At 41.9% G+C, this 27,804-nt stretch overlaps 1 protein-coding gene across 1 annotated transcript; it reads right to left on the minus strand.

The window, feature by feature from the left end:
- Nucleotides 1–6,002: 6,002 nt before the first annotated feature.
- Nucleotides 6,003–27,744, minus strand: kif5aa (kinesin family member 5A, a). Its single transcript, XM_030421729.1, has 29 exons — nucleotides 27,131–27,744; nucleotides 22,649–22,736; nucleotides 22,488–22,561; nucleotides 22,063–22,167; nucleotides 21,866–21,914; nucleotides 21,644–21,699; nucleotides 21,451–21,538; nucleotides 17,805–17,929; nucleotides 17,540–17,644; nucleotides 16,485–16,633; nucleotides 15,916–16,064; nucleotides 15,644–15,822; nucleotides 15,268–15,336; nucleotides 14,889–15,095; nucleotides 14,128–14,274; nucleotides 13,861–14,049; nucleotides 13,630–13,747; nucleotides 13,474–13,535; nucleotides 13,178–13,284; nucleotides 12,902–13,003; nucleotides 12,019–12,079; nucleotides 11,787–11,858; nucleotides 11,206–11,310; nucleotides 10,505–10,721; nucleotides 10,188–10,356; nucleotides 9,869–9,948; nucleotides 9,676–9,715; nucleotides 9,401–9,486; nucleotides 6,003–8,651 (listed from the first exon to the last, which is right to left on the minus strand). Exons 1-28 carry the CDS (start codon nucleotides 27,257–27,259, stop codon nucleotides 9,408–9,410), a joined length of 3,120 nt encoding a protein of 1,039 aa, XP_030277589.1. The 5' UTR covers nucleotides 27,260–27,744; the 3' UTR covers nucleotides 6,003–8,651; nucleotides 9,401–9,407.
- Nucleotides 27,745–27,804: the final 60 nt, after the last annotated feature.

Genomic DNA, 27,804 nt, shown 5'->3' on the forward strand with positions numbered 1-27,804 from the left:
TCATATATGTGATAAAGGGTTTTCATTGACCTCAAACTTGTCTCACAAGTCTTGAGCACTAATATTTATGTTGCGGCTACCTGTCTAAAAGTACTTTATGTCAAAAATCTAAGCTTCTCAACATAGGAAAATACCAGTTTACGAGTAAACCTTGCAGAGATGTGTTGTGAAGATAAAGTTCCTCTAAGGGACACTAAATAGATGCTGGATAGATTTTTCTTGAAAAAGCAACTGTATTTTTTTCACACAGGCAGTGAAACTAAAAAAAATAACGACAGCAGGTATTTTTACTGAAAAAAAGGTAACATAATGTTGCTTTAAAGAGTGCTTTTCAAAGATAATGGAAGTTCAGCAGACTAGATACAGCTTTATTACTGAAGTTCATCTCAATGTTCTCACACAATTCTGACTTGACTAAACAAGACGGTGAAAGTGCTGCTGTCTGGATCCCAGCAGGAGGCAAGAATCTACACTACATGTCTTGAAAGATGGATAATTCTTCGTAAAATGGAAATCATCTGCACACTCCCTCTTTTAAACACTGGGCTGGAGATTTGTTAACTTCCCAGTGTAAATCAAACTCACTTACTTCGAGGTAACCACATCTCTTTGATAGGATCTGTACTGGAAGACCATATCTATATATACATGATGTATGTTTACACTATGAGTGGGTCTGTACAGAAGTGACCTCATAGTATCCTCCATGTAAAAAATACTGTATACTGTACTGCAGATGATATAGTAAAGACACCAGCTCCTGTGTTATACTGTGGAAATCAAGCTGTCAATATTCAGATCTATACGTGACTGTCACTGCTGGTGGTCTGCCCTGTGAAAACAGGGGCACTTTCCCATGCTCTCTGTCTAGACGAGGACAGACGCACACACACACACACACACACACACACACACACACACACACACACACACTACAAGGCTATAATTTATGTTAGGGGAGCTGTTCAACTATCAGAAATAGCATTAAAACCTCAAAATATATGTTTTTAAACTGTTTCTCCACTGGATTCTCAGTAGTTTTTTTCCCCCACAGCAATCACTATAGCAGCAATCCTCAAATCACTAGAGATTTATCAGAAAAATAGATCTACTGTCCTCTGACATCACTCAGACTGTAATATCACCTTTAACCAATTCAAATACACGACAGTAAAGCTTTCTACATCTATGAAAGACATAATTCTACCTACTTATTCTAAAGAATTAAACATATCAAAATGTGTTGCTAAAATACGACAGGAAGCAAAAATACTTTTTCATACAACTGGAAAATATCTGACACAACAGTAAATGTCAAAAAGTCACACACATACGACACAGCTAAAACTCAAGGGACAGGTGATGCTGACGAAACACAAATAGACTCAAAACCTTGAGGTAAAAGCTGGGTGGTAAGCACTGGAGGTGGCGGTGAGGAGGGGGGGGCTAAAACAGGCCCGTGAACAACATCTAGAGGCCAGCAAGTACACCTGCACTGAGAGCAGACAAACAAACCTCCCCGGCAGCTGGTTAAACAACACACACACGCAAAAACCTCCAGCCTCTTATTTTTAACCTCGCCCACACAGCGGAGAAGAAGGCCCGGAGCAGAGAAGACGCAGTCACACAGACGGACAGTAACAGCTGGTTACAGGAGGGAAGCCAAAGGGTTCAGGTCACACAGGAGGGACACTGAGCATTAGGTTTGGAATAACACACAGAGAGAGCCACATTACTGATTATCTATCAAAATAAACAGATATTTAATTTATCAGCAACTTGTTTGCTAGCCATTTAAACAGAGAATTATTTAAAAGAAAAAAAAATCGAATATTTCTGATTCCAGCTTCTTAAATGTGATTATTTTCTGGTGTTTTTACTCTTCTATGATAGTAAACCAAATAACTTTGGGTTGTGGGCAAGAGATCATCTTGGGCTGTGGGAAACACAAATTAGCATTTTTTTGCCTTTTTCTTTGTAGACCAAAAAACTAATCAATTAACTGAGAAAATAGTCAACAGATCAGTCAACAATGAAAATAGGGTAATGCAGCCTTATAACAATATTAATATATTGGAAATACTGCCACTTGTAAAAAAATGCAAGCAAAAGAAGTAAGTTATTTCAATTTTTCTGCTGACGCAAATTATCATGTTCTCTTTCATCTCACACGTGTATCACCGTACATGTATACCATGTTAGACTGGTGTGTTGTGGCTTCACAAACTCGTGTATATCCACCAGGGGAAAAAAGAATATCTATAACAATCCAATGAATCATGCAACTCTGTCTCAAATAATAAAAAGCGGGCAGAGGATCAGGTCAGCAGCTTCTTCAGATTTATCTTATTTAGCAGCACAGCTCTCCAAGTGGAGTAACTTGAAAAGCGATGGTGAATACCAGCTCCTTTGAAGAGGAGTCAAATCCTCAATCATGCTGATCCTGATTCAGATGAGTGACACTGGAGCACACTGTCTCGCGGGTGTGAGTGTGTGTGTGTGTCATCACATCATCAGTCTTAAGTTTATGTAACTCACCCCCAGCAGGGCAAATAGTTGGCAAGATTATCACGTCCTCCCTGGCTTCTGATTAAAAGGACATTAATCTATCCTCTTGTATTGATTCTATTGGAGTGAAACACGATCCTCTAGGTGCTGACATGTGTTTGAAAATAATTGCTCACATTAATTAGACATTATTAAGATACAGTTTGACTTACAGACAGGTAGATGACACAAGACGCTAGCTCACAAAACTAACAATCGTGACAGCTCAACTGAAGAGGACGCCATTAATGTTTATAACCTGCACTCTCACAAGCACAGGCCTCTCATCTAGGAGTGGATGCACGCTTCCATCTGAGTAATGATATGACATAGTTTGGTAGAAAGAAAATATTTACTGCATGCTCTCAACAAGCTCTGCATATCATCTTGAGTAACCTGGTCATGATTTCTGAAAGGAGCCGCTGCTGTTGAGTATTTGATGTACTTTTTGGCACTTTGAGCACCACAAGCTGAGCGCCATGTAGTTACATTATTATCATTATCAAGAGACAGCAGACCTCAAAGGCCAGTATCTCCAAAATTCGGCCACTCACAGCCAAACAAACGAGATGGATACGTAGCACTACAGGCAAGAAAGACGTTTCGTGGGGTGAACCGTTCCTTTAAAACAATGAAAAATCAAATGAGGCCAAACAGCAGCTCAGTTAAATGAACATCCCCTGTGATAATCAGTGACAGGGGAAGACTTCTATTCACAATCAGGCTAGATCTGATTAATGCATGAATCTGCAGTACATGCATTTATAATGCAGAGTGGGTGAACTGAAGGTTGGAGGCTTGTTCAGCTTGAATTTCAGCACTGTGTCCAAATAAACACTTTTAGCCTAATTGTATTTTTTATTTTTTATTTTACGCACAACACTGAGTCTTTCCAACTAAAGCGCCTGGAGACTACAGAGAAAGCAGCACATGAGGTTATGAGTGCCAACTGTGGCTTTGAAGGTAGAACACAGTTCGTCCTGCAGCGCTCTGAAATCTTCATTTTGCCACACGCCAGAGGGCAAACAGTGTTTGACAAAGTCCATCAGTCACCACTGTGCCAACTTTAAACACAGAGCGTTTCATTGAGGCTTTCGTTTAACAACTCAGTCAGAGGTTTCGCATGCTAACATGTAATAAAATACACAAAAGCCCAGTTGTGCCCTGTTACAGAGTTATAGGTCACGCATCATTAGCACATTACTGAGTAACTTCATGCGGGTGTTCTGTACCTTGCGTGTCGCTCCTCGTGTCCGGACTGGGCGCAGTGTTTAGTTACAGCGGAGACATGCTGCAGCAGCTCCGTCCGTCCATCTGTGTGTCCACCTGCCGGTGTGAAGGGTCTCCTGTCCGGCCCTGTGGCTCGGGTCGGAGGTGCAGCGTCCTCCCGGTGCCGCAGAGTCTCCACACTGATCCGCTGAGGCGGCGGGAGTGCGCGGCGGGGATGCGCGCGCTGACTTAAGTGGAAATCAATGAGCAGCTTCTGGAGGGCGGCGAGGGAAGGAAGCCGAACTGCAGGGGAAAACTCATTTCAGGGAATGTGAGCATCACGTGTCCTCTGGGACCACTGTGGGCTCCTATGAGAGGGATCAATCACTCAATCAATCAATTACATTTGACGTTGCACCATTAAAACGGCCCAAAGACACATGTTTCAATTGTCTCTTTCTTGATAACAATGTCTTCTTTTTGGGGGTCAAATTATATCACAATGAGGAGGATTTTAACAAAGTTAAGTAAACAAAGAGAGAAGATAATCATTTTTATTTAATATTCATCACAATCAAACTGTAAATGTGCTCATTTACAAGTGCTCAACACTTTTAACTAATACCCAGTTAGAATACATACGCTTTTATAAATGTCTAATGTGGGCCAGCTTCAATTTGAATTCTGTGGTTAAATGTGGGTTCATTTGATTGTGTGAACATGAGAGATGGTTCAGCTCCACAGTCTTTGAAGCCACATTGTCACTCACTCTCTCTCTCTCTCTCTCTCTCTCACACACACACACACACACACACACACACACACACACACACACACACAAACTACAGTATGATGATGCTCGACATGCCACTGCTGTTTACATCACTGCTTCCTTTCTCGTGGGAAACGATGAAAAGCAGCTTATTATAATGTGAGAGGGCCCAGAGGAAGTTCATTTGCAGAACGAGAGTTACATCACTTCAACAGAATTTCACAAATGTGGGCGATGACGAGGTTCATACAGAGAACAAATTAACATTAATATATATTGATCATAACATAACAGCACAGTGATTTTTTATGTAACATTCTCAGAATTTCAGGGTTGTGAATTACAACTCTTCATCTCATGTGATGACAATGACTGTATACTCTGTCTGTATATAGACAAACTGCCTATTGATTTAAAAGATATAGTAAAATGTCTGCACATAGTTTATCGTAATAATTTCCACCATGTACACAAGTAAACAAAGACAAACAGGAAGCTACTGCTGTGATTACATAAAGAGTCATTAAAGAGGTGTCTTGTTCCCTGTACATCATGATGTCATCAATCTGACACACATATATATATATATATATATATATATATATATATATATACATATATACATATATACATACATATATATATATATATATATATATATAGTATGTGTGGTTTCACTGGGCAAATGAAATGAGATACAGCATCTGTATTCTTTTGCTTTTGTCATCATTTTTGCCAAAGTTTCCTCTCACAACATAGTTTGAAAATTCATTTCCTGTTTAGGTCAGAGGTTGAAATAACATCAGAGAGCTCCCAACACACACGCAGCTCAGCAGCAGTCACTGATAGAAATCATATTTTCAGTGGAGTCGGAGCTGGAAAGCCAACACATGGAATAAACTGGAGAATCTAAACTGGGTGAAAAACTAAAAATGGCACACAAGGGGGCATTTTCCTTAAATGGATGCAGTGTTTCTATATACTTTTATTTCATGTTGTCTGAAGTGAAGGTAGCTGTCTCTCTTTAAACGCACTGAAAGAAGAAGGGACAGTCAATTGATATAGTCACTCTTTTAAGACTGATGATTAAGATTGAGATATATTTTACAATTATTTTGAATGATCATTTTTACATCATAATTGTCATTTTTATGGAAAAAAATCATGATGATGTCTTTTCCAATCATTTGTCAGCCAGGGCGTCTCTGCATCGTAATAGTTCTTCATTATGATGTAGCTAATATTGCAGCTTCTGAAAATTAGCTGTTGCTCTTTGCCATATTGCAATAATATTTCTATTAACTGCACACCCGTTTTTTATCCAATTAAATCTCTATAAATAGATGTTTCTCTCCATCCACTAGATGGGGTCATTTTCAGCTGACAGCCTCTTGCTCTCCTCCCTCTCTTATGCTAACACATCCTTCATGACATTCAAAACATCCTCTGAACTCAAATGATTCCCATTTGCAAACTCCTTTCTACAAGTTTATTGAACTTTTTACTACAACACAATGGTTCACATACAATACAGCATAGTGATGAGTCTATATATACAGAAATTATGCACGGTGATTCTTCACATAATCATGTCGACGCTACAGTATAGGCATACAGAAATAAATAAAACAAACATTTCTCTGAACAAAGTTAGCATGTGCCTTTCTTTTGCATTTTACTATGTCATGGCACGCTATTTTACTTACAAGATTAACAATATATAGCACATGTATTTTAGATATGTCGAAATCAGACAGTGGAACAGCAGGTGACGTTATAGTACACATTTCCCCTCCTTCAGATTTGTTGATTATACTTGAAACATGATGTCAAATAGAGGGACTGCTTGGACACGTACAGTAGGGTCTGACCAGAAGCAGCTGAGGGATTTTTTATTTTACATGTCATACGCAAGAATGGGGATGATATATACTATGTATAAAATGATGTTGCTTGTTTAATCTTAGTTTTTATCAACCTCTTCATCTGAGCCCCGAAGAACACGCACTGACCTGATTGTTCATCAGCAATCATCTTGTTTTGATGAGGAAGACGGTGGCGGTGGTGGCCCACAGTGGCTGTGATTGTGTATGTGAAGCCCTGAGATGTTGTTAATGCCGGTAAGAGCATGAGACAGAGCGGTGATGTCATGATGAATGAGGCTGTTAAGGATCAGACGACCTGGGAACGACCTGCTGGGGCTAATTTACATGTAGGACAAGTCCAGTCATGGTTATAATCCACTGGATTGAAGAATTTGGTAACTAAATATTTATAGATTCATAATCAAACCCTGAATAATCAGATCAGAGTCAACTTCTTATAAAAAAAGTGTTTGGTAACAGCCTAAACATGAAAGCCAAATAGAAATCACAATGAACTCTGTTTCTCACACAAGAGAGAACAGTCTAATCTGTCCTTTAATTCAGTGACTCAGCTCAGTCCATCCATCTCTTCATCGTCCACCTAAGGCATGCTGCTTTCTTCTATCCTGATTGGCTGGTCAGGATTGGTCAAGAAGAGTTACAGCACGGCCTGACAACAAGCTACAGACAACAAGCTTCTGTCCACCCCAGACTGGTGGCTGCTCAGCCGGGGACTGGTTTGCAGACACTCCCTAATCACTGGACGTTTCACTGCCCTGATTTAAAAGCACTGAATCTCTGATTTGAGGTGTTACTTCACTTCTGTTTCCCAATCAGAATTGTGATAAGACAGGGGAGGTACGTCGATAGTGTATCTTTACACTAAAGTCGAGGGTTTCAGGCATCATAATTTCAGCCTTATGGGTCCAAAATTGAAAAGCACTTCACGCACTTTAAAACTTTTAAAACCTTTTGGTCGTCTGCTGCACTAGAAAAGTTGTGCGAGCACATTTTCAGCCCAGCTCTGATCTTGTCACAGGTGTAGCTGTGTATGAATGACCTTTAGGAGATCGTAACTACTGCTCTTATGAGACTATTCAAATCTACCTACAGTTACTGGTGTACTAAAGTTTCAACTTTCTCTAGAAACTCTAAGTTCAGCTCGTAATCAGCATTTAAAAAAAGAGGATGTTTTTGGATACTCAGATATAATGAGCTGCTCTAGAGGTAGTAATTACAAATGTATGTGTGTGACGCCGTGTTAGTTTGATCACGAGAAATCAGCTCTTGTTAAGGCTCGGTATGAAGACTCACAAGGTGTGGGAGGGAGCCACATAAAATGGAGGTGGGCAGCATTACCTGAAATGTACAATGGCATCATACAGCGGCAACATCACAGTACCAAAGCAATTAGAAAATGTTTCCTCGATGCAGATTTAAATTCAGAACTGCCTTTCCCAGATGCATGTTCCATCTTATGTCCTCTTGAGCACTGAGACCAGGTTCAGGATTAAGAGAAACCTCTCTATCTGTCTGTGTGTGTGTGTGTGTGTGTGTGTGTGTGTGTGTGTGTGTGTGTGTGTGTGTGTGTGACATCTGTCGAAGTCTATCAGCCGACGCTTCACTCGCAGCATACCAGCTCCTGACTGGAATCAGGACACATGCAAAGATTTGAAAGCTAACCTGCTAAGCGACATGCATGCAGAGTGTGGGTCTTCTGTTACAAGCTGGCGTTACACACTATACTCTTATTTACGACAGAGAAAAAGGTCACGTCTGCCTACAGTATGTCTTGTACATGGTGCCCTTAAGAAGATGTGTGAGCAGGGGGGGGACGGTGGAGGCTGTGCGTTAACACAAACAGTTGCTGGTCAAAAACCTCTACTGGAGTATACAGCACTATTATTTACAACATGTGTAATCAGGGATGGAGTCCAGTTTCAGTTCAGACACCTCAGGAGGTAATAAGCATCTATGAGTTGATAAGTAAAAGTTCTTAAAAAAACAAAAAAAACAAGTATGTCTGATTGAACTGACTTCCTGTGCTGACTGAACCGGAGGAGACTGGACCCCAGACCTGAGGGTCAGAGCGGTCACCATGGGAACAGGAGGGGCTTCATCTAGTTAGAAGACTACAGGGGCTACTGATCCTCATCATCATCTTCATGAGTGATGCAGTGGACGGGCGGGGAGACAGGCTGCATGCAGATGGGAGGAGAGGGTCCTTGGACAGGTCAGGTACAGTGTTTGGTCGTCTTCTAGAGAGAGAGAAGAAATGGAAGTCACTGTTTGAAGAAACACAGAAATCGGTCAACTCTTCTAATAAATGATTAAAAATCGCTTGTCTAGCTTTTCTTATTAAGGCACTATGCCAATGTGTTTGCTTGTTATAACAATCTGATTCGAATACACTTTGCATTTATTGCCACCCACTGTCACAGCAGTGTTTTACGATAGTGAATTTGCAACAATGTTTCTACTTTATTAATTTATTTGTGGTTTTCAAATTTGTGTTAACACTTCAGTTGCAAGTGACATTTTCATATATTTCCCCGAACATCTCCCTGGTGTTGCACATCTGAGTATATAACTGGGATTTGTTAAAAAAAAAATGACATTCATAAAACAATAAGATCATTTTTTTTTTCATGTAATGTGTTTAATGAACAATGGTGTTGTTTGGGTGCTGAGTGTCCATGCACTACTGTGCAACAATAATTGAAAACATACAGTAAGCATAGTTGTTTAGTGATGGATGACCCATCTAAAGCTTCAGATCATGTCAGTTGATTTTCATAATGTACTGAAACAACCTGAAGGACAGAAATCAATCTAAAAGGATCTGCTATAGAAAATGCAGCTAAATAAATCCAGCAAATGTATTCAATGTGCGAAACCAATTGTACAGTCTAAGTTGCACTGTAGATAAGTCTTTAAGGTGTGTGTGTGTGTGTGTGTGTGTGTGTGTGTGTGTGTGTGTGTGTGACTTTGTACTTTGTTAATTTACCATGGCATTAACTCGCAGCGGTCTCCTGCTGAATGATGTAGTGCCTGTTTGAATCATCCACCTCGCCGCCGCAGTGAACCTCACTCCTGTTAGTGCAGACACAGAAACACAACACTCAGCACACAACGATCGAAATCACGTGCTCTGCGTCACTTCGACTGGACCACAGTTAAAACAGTGCCATCAAGTGTGGGAGATGAAACTGACAAGGACTTTGAGGTTTTCATTTCATCTAAATTCAAAGGCTCAGGCACAAATTTGGATGTTATCCTCACCTGTTGTCATTGATGTCTCTCGTTTCACTGATGCTGTTACCTGTTGGACACAAATCAACAGTTTGATTTCATGCATCAATATAAAACAATGAACACTGGGCTCTTCACAATAAACATCAACACCTGTATGCACATGCACATATGTGAACAGTAGTTTGTACACAAGCATGTGTGTGTGTGCTCTTGTACTCACCGTTGTCAATGTTGAGTGGGAAGGACTCCAGTATGTCGCCATTATATCTGCCTGCTCTGTAACCCAATGCTGTGGAAACTCTGTTAAACACCACACAGAAAAACAAACTCAGTCAGGCACGAGTGCAGTATGTGACTTTACAAATGATGTAGAGTCATCCAGTAATTTGAAAAATCAAAAGGTAGACAGTGAAGAAAGCAACACGGTGGAAAAGCGATTCCAACTCTTCTTGGCCCTCAAAATTGTCATTATGGACAAACCTGACTTTAAACCTTGCATCGACTGGCTGGATAAAGCGGAAGTAAGGATTGGAACTCACGTGTTGCTCTGGACGGAGTTGGGGTTGCAGTTGCCGGAGGTGGACTGTGTTACGTTGCCCTGGAAGAGGGCGTTGCTGTATGTGTTGGCCTGTTCGGTGGCACGGATGTAAGTGTAGAACGGGTTGGTGGGAGAGCAGACGGGCAGCTGCTTCGGTCTCACTGGCTTGGCTGTCAGGAAGAGAAAGCAATGTCAGGTTTAGTGTCCAACTATTATGAAACTGGACCACTGTTACTACGGAACACTTAAAAATTAAAAGCAAGTAAGTCCAGAATGGTGTGCATTTCAGACATTCAATTAAGAGAATCTCCACGGTACCGATCTGCGCTGCATGGGGGCGCCTCAACGCGCTCTTTGCCCTCATGGCGTCCTTGATGCGGTCGACCTCCTGCTGGTAGCGCCGACGGTCCATCATGGCGCCCTCCTTGGCATCCCTCAGTGCAGTCTCCAGGGCCTTAACTCTCTCAGCAGTAGACCTAAGACGTTTCTCCAGCTTTGGAAGCTCACAGCGCAAATCTGCATTGTCACGAACCAGCTGGAGGGAGAGAGGAAGAGAGGGATGACACAGTGGAGCAAAATGGAATGTTTATGAAAGAGAGACAACAGAGAGAAGTGGGAGAATGTGCAGCCAAGTAAAACATCGACACTTCAGTTGAATTTGAACTAATCTAGCAGGAATAGATGTCCAAAAAATGCTCAATTACATTTTATGACACAATATAATTTATTTGTCATTTCCAACTTGCTCTTCACTTCCACAGGTCTGAAAGAAAATGACATCTAAAGCCAAAAACTGAATAATTTACTTATGTCGCTTAAAGATTGTAGGCTTCAAGCTTGCTGTAATTACTTAAAGTGCATTTAAATTGGCAGAAGATGTTTAAAGTTGTGCACGTGTCAGGCAAATTACTTCCCAAAATGGCTGTATCTCTTGGGATGGAACCAGCCGAAACTGTAAAACTGACTGTTTACCTCACTCAAAGTTACAGTTCCTCTCGTCCGTTGTGTGCGTTTCTCACCTGTTTGTGAACCTTTGTAAGTTGGTCCAGGTTATTCTCAAGAAAGGAAATCTTCTGCTTCTGGGTGCAAGACCCCCCGCTATCATCAGGTTCCATTTCGGAACTCTGCAGAGAGGATGACGAAGCAGGAAGATGAGACAGTAAACACAAAGAAAAGTAGGAGAGGATGTTTTCTGTTGTCGAGAGGCAGAAAAGTGAGGTAACATCTGATGGGGCCGACAAAAGCGATTACCATGAGAAAACCTTTCCATTGTGGGACAAGACCTTACAAGTTGTCGATACACTATAGATGCAATAAATAAAATGTGCCAAACATTTTAGGCCAAATACATCAACAGCAGAGTTGTTATCGTTGTCAGAGCTTCCCGTCTGCTCTTTAATCTACTGGTCCTCACCAAAAGTGTATTTCTTGTGTCGCATCCACGATATCAAAAAGTGAAGAGGATTAGAGGGATGGGGGATGATGCTGCTTTTATCAGGTGGTATTCAGGTCACAGAGTTCTTAATGCCGCCTTAGCATGATTGAAATTTTTTTTTTTTTCGAAGTTACTGCCTTCTCTCATCGTATTTGAGCTGCTTACTTTTTTAACCCGCGACGTGAGGTCTTGAACGAACAGCTTGCGCAGGTTGTGGAGGGTCTGGAGTTCGCGGGCCTTGAGGACACACAGATGGAGAGGAGGTTAAGAAGACGACTCTGGACACTGTGATGTAACAGAGAGGTTATAAAGAAGGAAGGAGAGCAGAGAGACACAGCAGGGGACGATGTTTCAGAGGAGTCAGAGGTGGACACTGAGCGCTGTGTGGAATACTCACGACAGTCTCCTCCAGACCCTTCAAGTCCTGTTTAGTCTGCTCGTGGCGCTCGTGCAGGAATCTGACAGATAAAGCAAAATCTTTGTTACAAATAAGGCTATATTTATGTTTAGGCTACTTCAGTCAGTCAATCAATCAAACTTGATTCACAAAACACCTTGTAGACAAATACAAATAAAAATGCAATTCAATCCTCTACTCTAAATGTGATTGACAAAGTGCAGGAAGTTAGATCAATTAAAAGTGGATTGAAAGACCAATAAACATTAAAACCCCTCCGCCACCCAAAAGTTAATCGAACAAGACAAGCAAAATAAATAACAAATATAGTTTAAATATTAAAACCATGAAATGATAAAAACACTATATATCTATGTGTTGTTTAGAGCGCCCTCTGCTGGAATTTATTGGTGCACTATGTTGTTTTGAAAAAGAATTTCAGCTTCAGAGGATTTACAATGTTAATATGGATTAATGAAGTAATAACATAAACTCTGAAATATTTGTTTGATATACAGTATTTCATAAACTAAATAAATGAGCCGTCAGAGGGGGATCAGGTCCCCAGAAGGCTGATTGAAGCTAGAAAGTGGTTTCTTAGAAGGATCCTGCAAATATAAACTAAGCATAACAGTGTGAAATTGTGAAAAAAAGTCTCATCTGATTAAAATTTCACTATCACTATCTAGTTTTCCAAAACTAGTTAATGCGCCTTTAAGAACAGGGAACTGAACTTAATCAATAATCACCAGCAGCATCAACTGCTGACTGCTACCATCTGCCGCAGCAAATGTAATCTACTTCCCACACATTCAGTACTCGACATTCAGAACTGTTTTAAATCAACATGGAGTAGTGAAGTGTGAGTGTCTCCAACACTTACGAGAGCTCCTCCAGGCGCTCACTCTTGGTGCTGTCCTGACTCTTCAGGCGTTCAAAGTCAGCGCGAACTTGAGCAAGCTCCAGCTCCAGCTTGGAGTTGCGGCTGCAGGGGTAACACAACAACACGCATGCTTGAAAGGTTATATTAAATAAATATACAGCAATCTTGTTTATTTCATAAATGAAACTTGGTTAACTATGCATGCAGTACTAAGAGGTGTATGTAATACTGTGTTGTTTGCGTAAATAGAGGGAACTAAATAACACGGTCACGCACTCAGTGAGCTCATCAATGATCCTCTGCTTCTCATTGATCTCATCCCGGAGGCGGGCCAGCTGCTTGTGATGGAGGCCACGGTGAGAATCGCCCTGCTGGCGAATCTTCTGGAAATGAAAAGAGCAGATATCTCTTCAGAGATGCCGGCTGCAGCGATGAAAACTGAGAAGTCAGTTATATCAAAGAAGGCACATCATGTGTTTGAGAACAATAGGTGCTTTGCTTGTATCCTATTCTGGGGTGAAAGGATGCACATGTCAGAATTTCAACAGATCTTCTCTTACAATATTTCCTACCTTCACATTACCATCCTCAGTTTCACCCTTCTCTCCCTCTTTCTCTTCCTGCACAGAGTTATCTGAAAACCAAAGAAAGCATTCACCCACAGAATTACAACCTTAAATCCTCAGGCAAATTCCTGAAAAAATATTCTTCATGTGCGTTCATGGTACCCTGGTCTTGCAGCTTGGCCAGCTCCTCGCTCAGAGAATCGTGGCTCTCCTCCAGCTGCCTCTTCTTCTGCTCCACGCTCTGCATGTACTCCGTCAGAGAGCGGATCTTGGCCTCGTGCTGTATCAACACAAATGCACACACAGGGAATTTTAAAAAAGCAACATAAAAACCCAGCAGTGACAAAACTACAACACTAAATCTCTTCCCCTCCCTGTCCCTCAACCCCTCACCTGAGAGATGAGGAGCTGGCAGGAGGAGAGCTCCCTCCCGGTCTCCTCCATCTTGCGGTGGCACTCCAGCTGCATGTTCTCCAGCTGGCGGCAGCGCTTCACCATGCTCTTCACCTCCGACTTGATCTTGCTGATGTAGAGGCGGGCCACGGTGAACTCCTCCTCGATCGCGCCGCTAATCTCCACCGGCTGAGGACAGGACAGGAGACTCAATAAGACCTCTCGCTTTATCATCTGTTGTCTTTTAACAATGCGATTCAAGCTCACCAGCTTGATCTCCCCGTTGCCCACGATGGTGCTGAACTCGCTGAGGTCCCTCATCAGACCGTTGAGGACGTCGGCGATGCGCTTCCTCTGCTGACCGCTCACTTCCTGCATACGAGACAGCTCCGCCTCGAGCTCCATCAGACTGGCCTGTCACAGAGAAAAAGACAGGCGGAGGGATGCAGTAAGGATCAATGAAGCTCCACCAGAAAACGCAGATCCACACATATTTAAAGTACTTAAAGAGAATATATGAAGCCTGTCCAGGAACATTTTAAACACTCTATTCAAAGATGAACTGTGCAAGATTTAATCTACTCAGACTCATGACACCTGCGGGTGAAATGCCATCAAATTCTGCAGGACTGCTCTTGAGAGCAGTGTGCACCTGTCATTTAAACATGACTGCACAATGGTGGCAAGGATTATGGCTGTTTAAATGTTGCCACAAAGAGAAGACATGTACATCCAACTACAAGAAAACAGTATTCACAATGTCACAAAAGTTTATTTTTTTCACTTAAATCATCACTTAAATGTTTATGTACAGCATTAAGCATCATGAGACTAAAAACCCACTTGGCAGAGGCGATAAGCTAGGACCCTCCCGTGGTATTTTCCACTGGAAGCTGCTCTCTTAAAGCAGGTGCTTGTCTCTGTAGTGCAGCGAGTGAGCAAGCGCGTCCTTCTGTTCCTCCTCCTGTCACTGATTTTATCTCTCCCTCTGTCAGACTCAAATTCAAACTATTCCTCTGAGAGCGTACCATTTTCTGGGACAGCTGGTCAGCAAGCAGCTGGTTCTGCAGGCCTTTCTCCTCCACCTCCTGGCTCTTCTGGTCGTAGTTGATGGCCAGCTCCTCCAGAGCCTGCAGCACCTCCTTCACCTCGGCCTTGGCGCAGTCGCTCTCCACCTGCAGCCTGCCGAGTTCAGCCTGGACCTTGTCTCCATCTCCTTTGGATGAGGCCAGGAGCTGGAGAGAAAAGCGAGGGAGGAGACAGATGAGGACCTGCGTTTTGTCCAGTCCTCACATCTTCAACGGACGATTGTTTTTAAGCTTCAGTTTAGCATTTGTAAAGATCCCCCCCGAACAAAGTCAGTGTGCGCGTGCGCGTGTGCATGTGTGTGTTTGTGTATGTGTGTACCTCATCCTGGTCCAGCATCTGCTGCTTCAGTTTCTCCACCAACTGGCACTGCAGGTTGATCTCATCATCCTGCATAAACATGATATTATCATGACTACCAGCCGCACTCCCATCCAGACTCACTCAGTCAAACGTGTGTATGAAAATATGTGACACAGGCACTTCTTAGGCTTATTCTCATTCGTCCATAATTGTTTTCCATGTATATATCTGTCATTAGATTTCAGTGTAAACACCAATCAAAAGGAGACAAGAATTAAAAGAATATAAAAGACAACATCTGCATTAACACCATCCACAGGTGGAATTCAAGTACAGCTGAAATAAAAACTAATGAAAAGTGAAAAACTGTATCTTTGTGTTTTCGTGTTCGGACCTTGTCATCCAGCTGCTTGTACAGCTTGCGGATCTCCTCCTCATACTTCTGCCGCTCCTCCTCGGAGATGCGGACCACAATGGAGGAGGTGTCGTTGTCCAAAATGGGGCGCTCCTCCACAGACTCGATACGGGTCATCACGTCGGCAGTGGTGCGCTCGGTCTCGGGCACGTCCTCTCCTGATGACGGGAGGAGGGATAAACAAACACATGAGAATGATGCAGTATTGTCCATGACATCGGCACAGAATAGTTGAAGCTATTCAGTCTCACCATTCCTCCAGCGGTTGAGCTCAGCCTCCAGCCTCTGGATGGTGTCCTTCATCGTCTTGTTCTTCTCCTTCTCCTTCTCGTACTTCCTCTTCCACTGCTCGGCCGTCAGCTCCAGGTTGACGGAGGCGGTGTTCCTGATGGTCTTGGCACTGTGACAGAGGACGGAGACAGAGAAATATTTGAACGCGAAATATGTTATGTTTACATTTCGAGTAGATTGTTCGCACAAAGTTCAGCTCCATGTTGGTGCAATTGTTCCAAGCTCAGCTGACAAAATAATCTAACATGCCTGAGATATTCCTCCAACCTTCTGGCTCAAAAAGAGTTTAATACCATTCTGGTCAAAGAACATTATTGTCAAAATAAATATTAATGAGTGCAATACAGTCAAGGTCATTTATGGGGGGAGAAGCGTTTGGTTTAGGTCATGGTGGCATGTGAATAAGCAAATTAACCGATTTCCCCTCTCTCACAAATATTGTCATAATTCCATCTGCATTCCGACCAGAATTGATTTTCTATCAATTCCTTTTGATAGAAGCATTGACTGTATCCACGGATTTCTGTACCGTTGTCCAAACATCAGAGTTGACTTGGTCTCGGCGTCATTGTAGCTGGAGGGAGAGCAGCAGATGAACATTGTGGTGCGACAGTTCCCACCGAGGGAGTCCTGCAGGATGCGGGTCATTTTGCTGTCACGGTACGGCACGTGACTTTTCTGCAGGAGGAGAGAGAAGAGGAGGGAGAGGCAGGAAAGATGATGAGAAAAGATACGGGAAGTAGAGAGGAGAGAGGGAAGGAGCGAGATTAAAAAGGAAAACAGAGGAAAGAGAAGAAAAGATCAAGATCAGGAGACTATTTGGACCCAAAAGAATGAAAAAAAAACTCATCTAGACCTGGTTTTGTACTTCTGCACTGATTTATCAGACGATTATATTCAGCAAAAGGACAATCTCCCATTCCTCTCAATTTCTGGATTTTGGAGTTTTACAAAACGCAAAACTGCTGTCAAAAGTGGCAGATTGATTGTGCCGCATCCGTCTAATCTTATAAATGGCAGTGGAAGTTTTGGCGTCTGAGTTGGCAGAAAGGAAAGAAGGGTGCGGCTTCTGGGACGGATGCACCTCATTAACAAGTCGACAGGAAGGACAAAAAGCTAATGAACATTACTGACAGAAATGACAGAGGAAGGTTCCTTGTTACTTGTAAATATCTCACTCCATTTGCTGATCTATTTTACGGTGCAATGTGTAGGAACTGGATTCCTGTTGAATTCATACTCAAAACAAACAGGGGACAGCATCACTGCTACTAACTGTAGCTACTGTTAGCTAGTTAGCTCAGTGAGTTGTGCAGCTTGCAGTCCAGACTGGGGGCTCAGAGCACCAGGTGACTGTCTGTGTTCACACCACTAGCAAAGGACCTTTGGACATAGGTCCGTCAAATCGCTAATTTTTACATTCTGTTGATAAATGTCATCATTTTTTGAATGTTTTCAACTAAAATTCTTACACACTGCACCTTTAATCCAGGGTTTTATTTCCCCTGATGTATTTTACTGTAAATCTTAAGGCACACAGGCTAAGTTGTTACTCTACTAGAGAAGTAAGGCAAGTTGGCTCACCGTGCCCTCAGCCAAGGCAGAGATGACATTTCCCAGAGCAGAAAGAGACTTGTTGATGTTTTTAGCCTCATCCAGGACGGATCCTGCAGCTCCAGTCTTACTGACCTGGAATAAAGAGAGAGACAGGGCGAGTGAAGTCAGACATGAGAGACAAACAGCCGAGAAAACACAAAGAAACAATTATCGTGAGGTCACGACAAGCAGCGTATTTGCAGGTTGGAAGTTGGTTATGTATTAACAGTCTTCCCCTCAGTGTGTCTCCTACCTTCTCACTGCCAGCCAGATCCACCAGGTAGAGTTTTCCACAAAGCTTCTGCTCGGTCTCCACATGCTCCTGCTTGATGTTGATCAGGAAGATGCTGTGGCTGCGAGAGCTGTGCTCGTTCATGTCTGCACAAAAAAGGCAGATGCAACAGTTAGGGAGACAAACAGAAAAAGAGGTTTCCTACAGTCTTACAACTTTACAGATACACATTTCTTAAATTGCTGTTAAAAGTAGTTTCAATTGTATTGTGTTTTATTTTGACATCTAGTCAAACATCAAAAATGTTTTTTCATTTCTTCCAAAAACAGAAATCACAATGAACGACAACAAAACAACCTATAAAATGATATTGCGAATGACGCACTGACGTTCATGTAGGCCTCATTTTACAAAACACACAAACTATTACCAAGTGAATTTCCCCGTTGTGGGATAAATAAAATCTATCTGATCTAATTATTTACATCCCTTTCTTTCATCTTGTGAAGATTCATTTGAGGTAATTTATCTGTGCATTTGAACTCTGTTACCATCATTTTACAGAGTGCAGATAACAAACAGCACTTCTCTAAATGTCTCTGTTCATCGCACCTCCTCACAGACGGTGAGTTCAGGTTTCTCGGCAGATGATATCAGAGGGCATCAGCTCGGCATCTGCAGAGTGTCGGCCCATTAGTCTGCTATCAGCACACCGCTCTGCAGCACCGTGAGTCAGCAGGTATCACCCAGGAACCAAAGAAGACTGTGCTTCCATCCGTCAGTCTATGTTCAAAGCTAGATTATTGTCGGATTTGACTTCTCAAAGTGTTACAGTCAAAACTTTTTTTATGATTTCTAGACCTGTTTAATTTGTCACCATGAAGAGATTTGTCTTAGCACCCAGTGGACATGTAACACCTCCATCATCTCCCTCACAGGCACATCAAACCCCTAAGAAGGAAACCCACACAATCCTCTGGTTCATACTATCTATTTATGGCCGTTGACTTAAAGTCTTCACACACCGGCGAAAATAAGTATTTATAGCTGTGTTGCATGCACCAAGGGACTTCTGCCAGAGCACGAGTTGTAGCTCAGTGTAAAGAGTATGAGATGGGTAGGACAGTATTTTGTGCTGGCCTTCTCATAGATCAGCTCAATCAATGGATGATTTATTACACCGATGTTCTTTTATAGCGGTGTGTAGCAGACGAGCAGTCTGAGTTTTCATCCTAACAGACACAAAAGGCCATTTCTCACAGGCAATAGCACTCTGTAGCTGAGTAAGTGCCAGCGTCTGCATAGAAAAATCATTTAATAGAAACTCTGCTGAACAACAACATCCATTATTAGTAGTAATAAACATTGCAGTTTTGTCTACCTTACATAAGACACAGAAAGCTTTGAGAGGACTTCACCCTCTGTAATAACGTCTTGGACTGGAAGCCCGAAAGTGCATACAGTCTACAGATCTATTAGCATATACATGAAGAATCATGAAGATTCAGCATTTTTGTCCTTCTCAACCCATAATTGCACACAGAGGGGCCTGTTTTATTCCTGTTAACAAGTATTACCAATTTTTAATACATTTTGAACAGCACTGGAAAACAGCGATTAATGAGATTAAGCTGTTGTCTTTTAGTGGTCTTTATTCAGAAAGAACACTCAATTTCTGGTGATAAAGGGGAATTTGTACATTTCTTTTTCATTTTAGTTGATCGATTCGGAACGCTCCATTTTAAATATAAGCACCACTCTGACCTGTGATTCACCTCTCTGCCTCAGATTAGCACCATCCGGATGTTGCAGTGGTTCTGTTTTAAAGTGATTAAAGGCTGGCGCTGAGAAGCAGGACTGTTAATGTACGGGTCATTAAATGCCTGCAGCTGCAGCTCAAAATGTCCTACTGATGTGACATGATGGATGAAATACAACACATTAATAGTATTTGGTTAATCTCTGGTTGAATTGACTCCACGATACTCTGTTGATTTCTGTGGTGTCAGTGATTAATAATAATAAAGAAATAACCAAAAGAGAGTTTTTACATGAAAAACAACGTTTCTAATCAGAGAAATGCTGAATATCAGGTCCATTTATAGTCATGGCAGATAATCAGTCAAAGTATAGTGTACAGTATATGGTACATAGATGCAAATGCATGCATATGTTACTTTTGCTTGTTACTTTAAGTCTACTTTAACACCATATCTTTACTTTTACTGAACTACGAGTATTTGATACTTAATACAAAGCTGGTTTCTAGCACTGTAATAGATTTTTCAATATATCTCTAATTCAGGGTGATGCCTCAACAGCGTCAGTCAAATGGATCCTCAAGAATCAGTATGTACACAGGTCTACTGTACTCCCGTCCATCACCTTGATAAAAAGGGCTAAATCTCATCACTGATTCCTTGCAAACGTCACAGACAGTCTGATGTGAGGACGAACAACCGTTGTGAGCACTGAGGCACAAAATGCATTAACTCTGAAGAAAGGAGAAGTGCACAGGTTGAGATTTAATACGGTGCAGCGGTCCCGGTGTTTTTTTGTTGAGCACTGAATCCCAGAGCTCATCTGATCTCTTCACTTCAGTCGACTTCAGCCCGGTGAGTCAGCACAAGACTCCACCACAAAAAAAAGTAAATGAATACGCTGTGCTGGCTTGTTGCTTAAGGTGTTCCTTTACTGTATTTTCACCCTTTGAACGCCTCCACTGCAACACAAAGTCTGTCTGTTAAAAAACGATCCCCTTTAAAAATCTTACTCGCTCAACAGAAATGTGATTAATTATGTCAGCGAGGAACGATCATTGTTTTTCTTGCTTTTTTGGCAGTGTAAGTCCCGCACATTAGAGCAAATCCCACTGACAGTAAGACAAATGATTACTCCTTTTCATGGATGTGATGTAGCACAATTTGGTAAGTGGGTCGCCAGTTATTTTTAGCTGCTTTTTTACACTGCAATTAAATGTTTTAAAAATGAAGCTAAAGCACCACTGTGACCTGTAAACCTGCAGCACTGGAGACATTAGTCAGATATTATTACTGGATGTATAGTTACTGGGCCACAGAGGAGTGACTCAGCAGCATGGAGGCCAAAACAAGGTGCAGGAAATATGAATCAGAGAGCTTTTATTTCTCGTATTCTGAAGGTAACATCCATCAACGATAAAAAAAACCTGGATACTGTGGCGCACTGCAGTCTGAAACCAGTTGATTAAGAGAGCAAAGAGCGAGGGCTGTCTCTCTTTATTACAAGGAATGATTTTATTGAGAAAATGGCTCCAGGCAGAGACGTTGCTCCGCTTTGTCAGTCACTGCCACTTACATTACAGAGGACTCCATCTGACAGGATCTAATTTTTTTTCATTGGAATGAATGAAGCTTGAAAATTACAGAGGGCCACAACACGAACATTACATAACGAGGCACGATAACAGGCTACATTATGTCACATCACGCATCAGTACTGAAGGGAAATGAGACCTCGCGCTCTCATATGGAAGAGGAACAAGAGAACTTACAGTATTCTCAAAATGGATACCTAAAAATGTTTCAGTCTAAACATTTTACTTTTCGGCTTTTTTTTCTATTGTCTTAAATTCCTCTGTATGTCATGTGGTGTAATAATACTGTAGTATTCTGAGATAAAGACTCACTGGTCACAGCAACATGACGGTTGGATTTGCCTTCATCGATCACATCCATGACCTCATCGGGGCTGGAGACAAAACGCTCAGTGCATCCCTGAGGCACGGGAGGAAACAAGTGAGAGACAGTATTAATATTGTGGATCTGATGCAGCACACATACAAATTTTTTACCTAAAAATATGACATATAAAGCACAAACCTTGACATATGGCACCCTGTTCTTGTCCTCATGGACAGATAGGTTGGTCTTTGTCACTGGAGAACGGAGAAAATGTCAAACGATGAGTGTTTTTAAGTACACAGAACAAAGTGTGACACAGCCATGCAGTAGTAATACTGGTGCTACATTCGTTTATATTTCACAATTCGGCAAATCAAAATACTGGTGCAGGTGATTCAGGGAGAACTCATTAGCACTAACCATCCAGAAGGTCACGGATTTTATCCATGTAGATTTCAAAGTATGAAACCTGTGGAGAAGGACAAACAAATTGGGAACCAAATTTCTCATTAAACAAAAAAAAAAGAAAAGGTGCAGTTATATATTGTTGTGTCCACACTAAAACCAACAGAGTCATAACGTGAAAAACACAACACAAGACTCATCAAACACAGTACCTTGATGTGGAACTCCAGGTTTTCATCCATGGCAAAGATGTGGTTGAAAATGTCCTCGGCGATGCGAGGAATGATACCCATCTGGTGAGGATCGTGCAGCTTGCCCTGAAACAGGAAGTCACAGATAGAAGGTATAATTAGGAGTAAGATGGTGATAGCGATCCAGGGTCAAGGGGTTAATGCAGACTTCATGCAATAATACATTTTAATTACATTAAACGTCTTAAAAATTGAAGCTAAGGACAGTAAAATGAGAAATGCTGTCCTGGTAGAGCCAAGGTCACCAACATATATCTTTTTTAATGCTTCTTATTACTTTTTTATTGTATTTATGGTATGTGGCCATAAATGGAACAAAAAATAACCACTGACAAATAAGAGAAACTTTAAAGAAATCGTTATTCTTTTTTGCTTGGAGCACTGACCTCCATGGTGTGAGTCTTTCCGGAGGAGGTTTGTCCATATGCGAAGATAGTGCCATTATATCCAGACAGCACATCTATGAGAGGAACAGAATGACCAATGAGATGACAGGACACACACTTTAAATATCAAACATGTTTTCACTGTGTCAAATCATCCATACCTTTGACAATCTGCTTGGCGCAGGTGTTGTATACCTGCTCCTGGGTGGTATTGGTCGGAAACACTCGATCAAAGGAGAAGGACTTCCCCTGTGAAGAGAATGAACGACAACAAACAGTTAACAAAAAATATAAAAGATGTAAGTGTGTTTTCCTTTTTTGAATAGTGATCAGATCAGAACTCTAAAGGGTAGTATTTCATCTTTAATGTTTTATTCGGCTGTGGAAAATAGCCTTTGTTTTGCTGTTACATGACAAGAATCCAACAACTAAGAATCAATAATGAAGATCGATCAAATAGCGTCCTTAAAACACAATTAAAGGACCACTTGAATCTCTGTTGTAGCAGTTAGTGACGGCATCTAGTCATCTTTCAAGGCTTTGGGAAATGACGTCATCCCTGTGATGTGGTCCGTGCCTCACCGCATGAAAAAGACTTATCTTGCACAGGCCTGACCATGATCGAATGAAAGCTACTGCATAATATGAAACATGTGTGTCATTCTTAATCCTTCAAAGGTCATATCTCACAGTAAAACACAGATTAATGTTATGGGCCAACACATCATACTGCTGTTGTCAAAAAACATTAGCTGCAGTAACGCATTTAAACACAAAGAAATGCGTTCATAACAAGATGACATATATAGTAATTAAAAAAAAAAACATCATCCCAATCCAGACATGCAGGTCAAAGTGTTTCCATGTGTGGACGGTTTGTACAATGCTGCTTTTATCTTGCCGACAGTAAGTACACAATAGATGATATCAGCAGAGAGTGAGAAAGCTCTGCAGTGTTATTTTGTCCCTGCTTCTCAGAGCCATATTTCATCCAGGACCTGGCAACTTCAGACAATAGACCAAGGTCATCTATAAAAAAAACAAAAAAAACAGCTCTTTTCCATTACTAGCTTTATATCTAACATGGGAACAAAGTCATATGAAAGACAGTACCCATACTGTCTTTCATAGCTGCATATTGACTTAAGTGCTATTTGCAGCTTTTCTGCAGCACCCCCATGTGTAGCTAGCTTGTCAGTCCTAACAAGCTTCTATTACTTTTCTGTTAGTATATCTAACTCTGCGGGTTTTCTTGTTGAAGGTTTTTATCATTAGACTTTTATTTGCTGGAGTTTTCCAGTCATAAAATAAATACTGTTTAACTGGATTATATAATTTGAATGATTATTTTGTTAGTACTAGTGAACTACGGCTCCCATGAGGCTTTGACAATGTACCAGGACTCATGGGGGATGTTTTTGCTAAATATCAATCAGCCTTTTATCTTTGTAAATAAAATTCATTGGCATTTTGGGAACCATAATAATTAACTTTTTTGCCAAGAGTTATTCAAAACTGCTGTATAATAAACACGAATATACGGCCTGGGGACCGTTAGCTTAGCTCAGCACAAAGACTGGAAACAGGCGAAATCAGCTAGCCGTTTTTTTTTCCCGGTGGTAACAAAATCTGCCAACCAGCACCTCTAAAGCTCAACAGTTAACACTTTTTAATCTTGTTTGTTAAATCTGTGCAACAACTGAACTGTAAAAATGAAAAGTGAAAAGGGCTTAGCCTAAATGTTAAACAGTATCTTGGCCAGGCCCAGTCACTTCCTTGAATCTAAACTGGTTGCCTGACAACCTTACATTTTAGCCAAGGCTTTAGCCGGGCTAGCTTTTTCTCCTGTTTCTAGTCTGTGTATGAAGCTAAGCTAACGGTCTCCTGGCTGTATATTCATGTTAACTGTACAGCAGCTCTCCAATAAAGTGAATTAGCATTTTTCCCAGAATAGCAATGTGTTTCTATTTGCTAAGCTACTGAGCACAAAGTTTGCCAGAACTCTGCGCTTAGGTGCTAAGTCCTAGCTAACGTTGTGCTTTGTCAGCATTGTTGGCTATCGAACATCTACAGGCTGTGTGCTGATATTTCACAGACAGATATATGGGTTGCATCAATTTTCTCATCTTCAACTCTTAGCAAGAAAGTGAAAACGCATATTCCTATCAATGGTAGCTGCTCAAATGTTATTGTACGGTAGAGCTGTAGACGCACATTTGCATAGAATATGAGCTTGTTTCAGCCTCTCAGAAAAAAAAGATTAAATAAACGATCTTTAAAAAGATACACAGAGAACAGAAGAGGTTCTCTGATTTCTCAGAATGAATTTCACTGAGACTAATTGACTAACTTTATCATTTGTGCGCTCCACAAGGAAGTAGGTCAGCCATTACAGGAAGCTGAAGCTCCCACACACTGCTCACAAGTGCAGAGCTCAGCAGAAACTACAAGACAAGAACAACACACTCTTCTCCTTCTTTTGAGTTATACATTGTCTGCCGTCATTTCGGGGGCACATTCAAGCATTGAACCCACAGGAATGTATTTCTGTTTATTTCAAACGTCGTCCCTCAAAATAAATCAGCTCCTCCTACAAGAAAAACAACCTTTGTGTGATACACAGAGGAGTGACTCAGCCCTGAAAAGCCTCCCTGCAGAAACCAGCCTACTGAACCCCTGAATGTCACCGTCCCATCTGATACAGAGGCCACAATGCAACACAATAACGTGAGCTGCCAGCACACGGGCCGTATTAAATGTCATTAACAAATTGACTCATCTGCAGACCGCCCCCATGACGGAGTGATTTAGCAGAGAGAGACACTCAGTCCCAGGATGAGGGAGGGAGGAAGGGATGGAGGAGGCACAGAAAGAGACATAAAAATGCAGATGAACGAGCAAAGGAGAAGACAAGGGCAAGAGGGGGGGGGGGGGGGGGAGAGAGAGAGAGAGAGAGAGTGAGAGAGAGTGAATGAGACAAAAACAAAAATGTCGGACAGAAAGAGAGACAGACCGATGGAGCCGGAGACAACAGAAAGCAGGTCAGTCAGTGATGCATGAGCTCAGTGAGTGATTATTGATCTTCTCTGTAAGCAATTAGAGAGATCACTTTCTGACTCTCCTGTCCATCGTCATGCTGAGCAGTGGAGGAGGGTCGAGATGTTTCCATTACGGCCGGAGAAAGTTCCATTGGGGTTCCTATTGTTCCCTTCCTTCCAGCGCTCCACGCAGTCCTCATGTTCTCTATCAATGTTTCTTCCTCACACATGACAAACAACATCTAACAAGGAACAACCAGCAACGAACATGAGCAAAAAGGCCAACAAAATTTCAGAAATTGTGCTGGTATTCTGGAGAGCCACAGCTGATATGAATAGTTATTCAAATCATTTTTACAGGCTGATGTGGAGACAATCATTTAATTAAATCAAACTAAGAGCCTATGGTATTTTATTTGGCCTTAACATAGGAGGAATTTGAAATTAATTTGGCTTCCTGTGATGGGAGAAATTCATATTCATGTCCCTGGTTTTTTAAAATGTAAATGTGAACCACATGGCAAAGACCAAAGCGCCAGTCTGAAAGACATCTACGCCACAAAATCTCAACATTAGCAAACACGTATTGTGTCTGTAATTAAATACTGCATCTATACAACTGTATGTTTTTTAAAAAGTGACACAATTATGCCAGGGTACCGATTATGTCAGTTTATTTCCTTAATCAACAAGTCAAGATTTTTCTAGAAATAAGTGAAAAGGTCAGATTTCTGCCTTACAAACCCAGAAAAATGGCAATCAAAAATAATTAGATTTGTTTTAGAAACCAACAAAAATCTGATGCAAGAGTCCTGACTGAAGCATAAACCACAGATGAAAGATTTTATGATATTCTGCTATTAAACACGTAGCAATAAGAGACTGAATTATGTTTTACTGGCAAAGAATTGGAGTTTCCCCCCATGAGAACATAAACTAATCTTCATCTTAAGTAAACAAGACATGCAGCATCATCAGATGGGCCGCCATATCTCCAAAACCCAACATCTAGCCTACTACAAAGATCATCGGTGGACTTCACCTCTGCACCAGCAGGTCCACATACTGTGTGTGTCTGCATGTGTTACTGGCACGTGCTGAGTAATGAAGCCACCCCTTCAGGCAGCATTAAGGACAGATTAATTACGCTAATTAGCTGAAACACACAAACTGAATGAATGAATGAATGAATGGATGGATGGATGGACCCATCAATATCAAGTGGAAAATAGTTTACATGAACACCTATTAACAATCACATCTGAGGGAGGTGTGTTATGAGTCAGGATTATCAAAGAGGGCCAGAGGTGACTGATACAGGCTGGATAGGCTTCAGTCAGGCTCCACGGTGCAGACCTGGTCAGCTGATGCTACAGGCCAGTTTGCGCATTTTAACAACATAACCTGTATTTGTGTTGTTGTCGTGTTAAGGAAAAGAAAGGCAGATTTCTGGGGGTACATGTGTGATATGTCCCTGCGCTGCACCGATTCATCACGTCATGTCAATCCTGCCGATCCACGACCCAAACAGAGGGGTTTTGGGTCGAGCTCATGATTTATTGATGAGGGGCCTGGATGCACAACAAAGCGCCTCCCGTCACTTACCCCAACGACGACAGTGTCATCTCCTTGAAATTTGGGGAGAAACAGGTCCCCGCGCACGATCTCCGACTGGTTCAGGGGCCGAAAGCGACACAGCACTTTTATGTTGCACTCCGCTGGGACATCGGCCATTGCGCAGATTCAAGGAGGAGGAAGGATGCTGCTGCTTTCTGCTGAGGGGAGAGAGATGCTGCTGAGGCGACAGGGGGGCCTGACGTGACGGTCCAAAACGAACGGCGAGCGGCGCGCACTGACTCCGTCCTTCTTCGTCGAGAGGACGGTGGAGAGGCTGGACGGGTTTTATCCTGACGGGCTGAGGCGGGCTGCAATCTGTTTCTGCGCAGCTGGCTGGTGTTTTTCTTGTCGCAGTGAGGCGGGCTAAATTAGATGTCAAAGCGCAAAACGATTCCCTACATCATTGAAACCAGTGACTGTGGTGCTGCTCGGTTCTCCTCGTAGCTTTATCTGACGCTGTCTCTCTCTCTCTCTTCTGTGTTATTTTGCTTTTCCCTGTCGGGTGCGGCGGTGGATGCGCGTCTGGGCCGGGTGAAGGTGAGATGCTGCTGGAAGGGCAGTGAGGTAAAGCTGCCACAGCGCCCTCTACAGACGGGCAGAGGAAGGGCGTGGTCTGCATCCGCCTCTTTAAAGTGGTACCCACAGCTCAGCATCCTCGCAAG

Source organism: Sparus aurata, chromosome 7 (assembly GCF_900880675.1).
Source record: "Sparus aurata chromosome 7, fSpaAur1.1, whole genome shotgun sequence".
Lineage (NCBI taxonomy): Eukaryota > Metazoa > Chordata > Actinopteri > Spariformes > Sparidae > Sparus > Sparus aurata.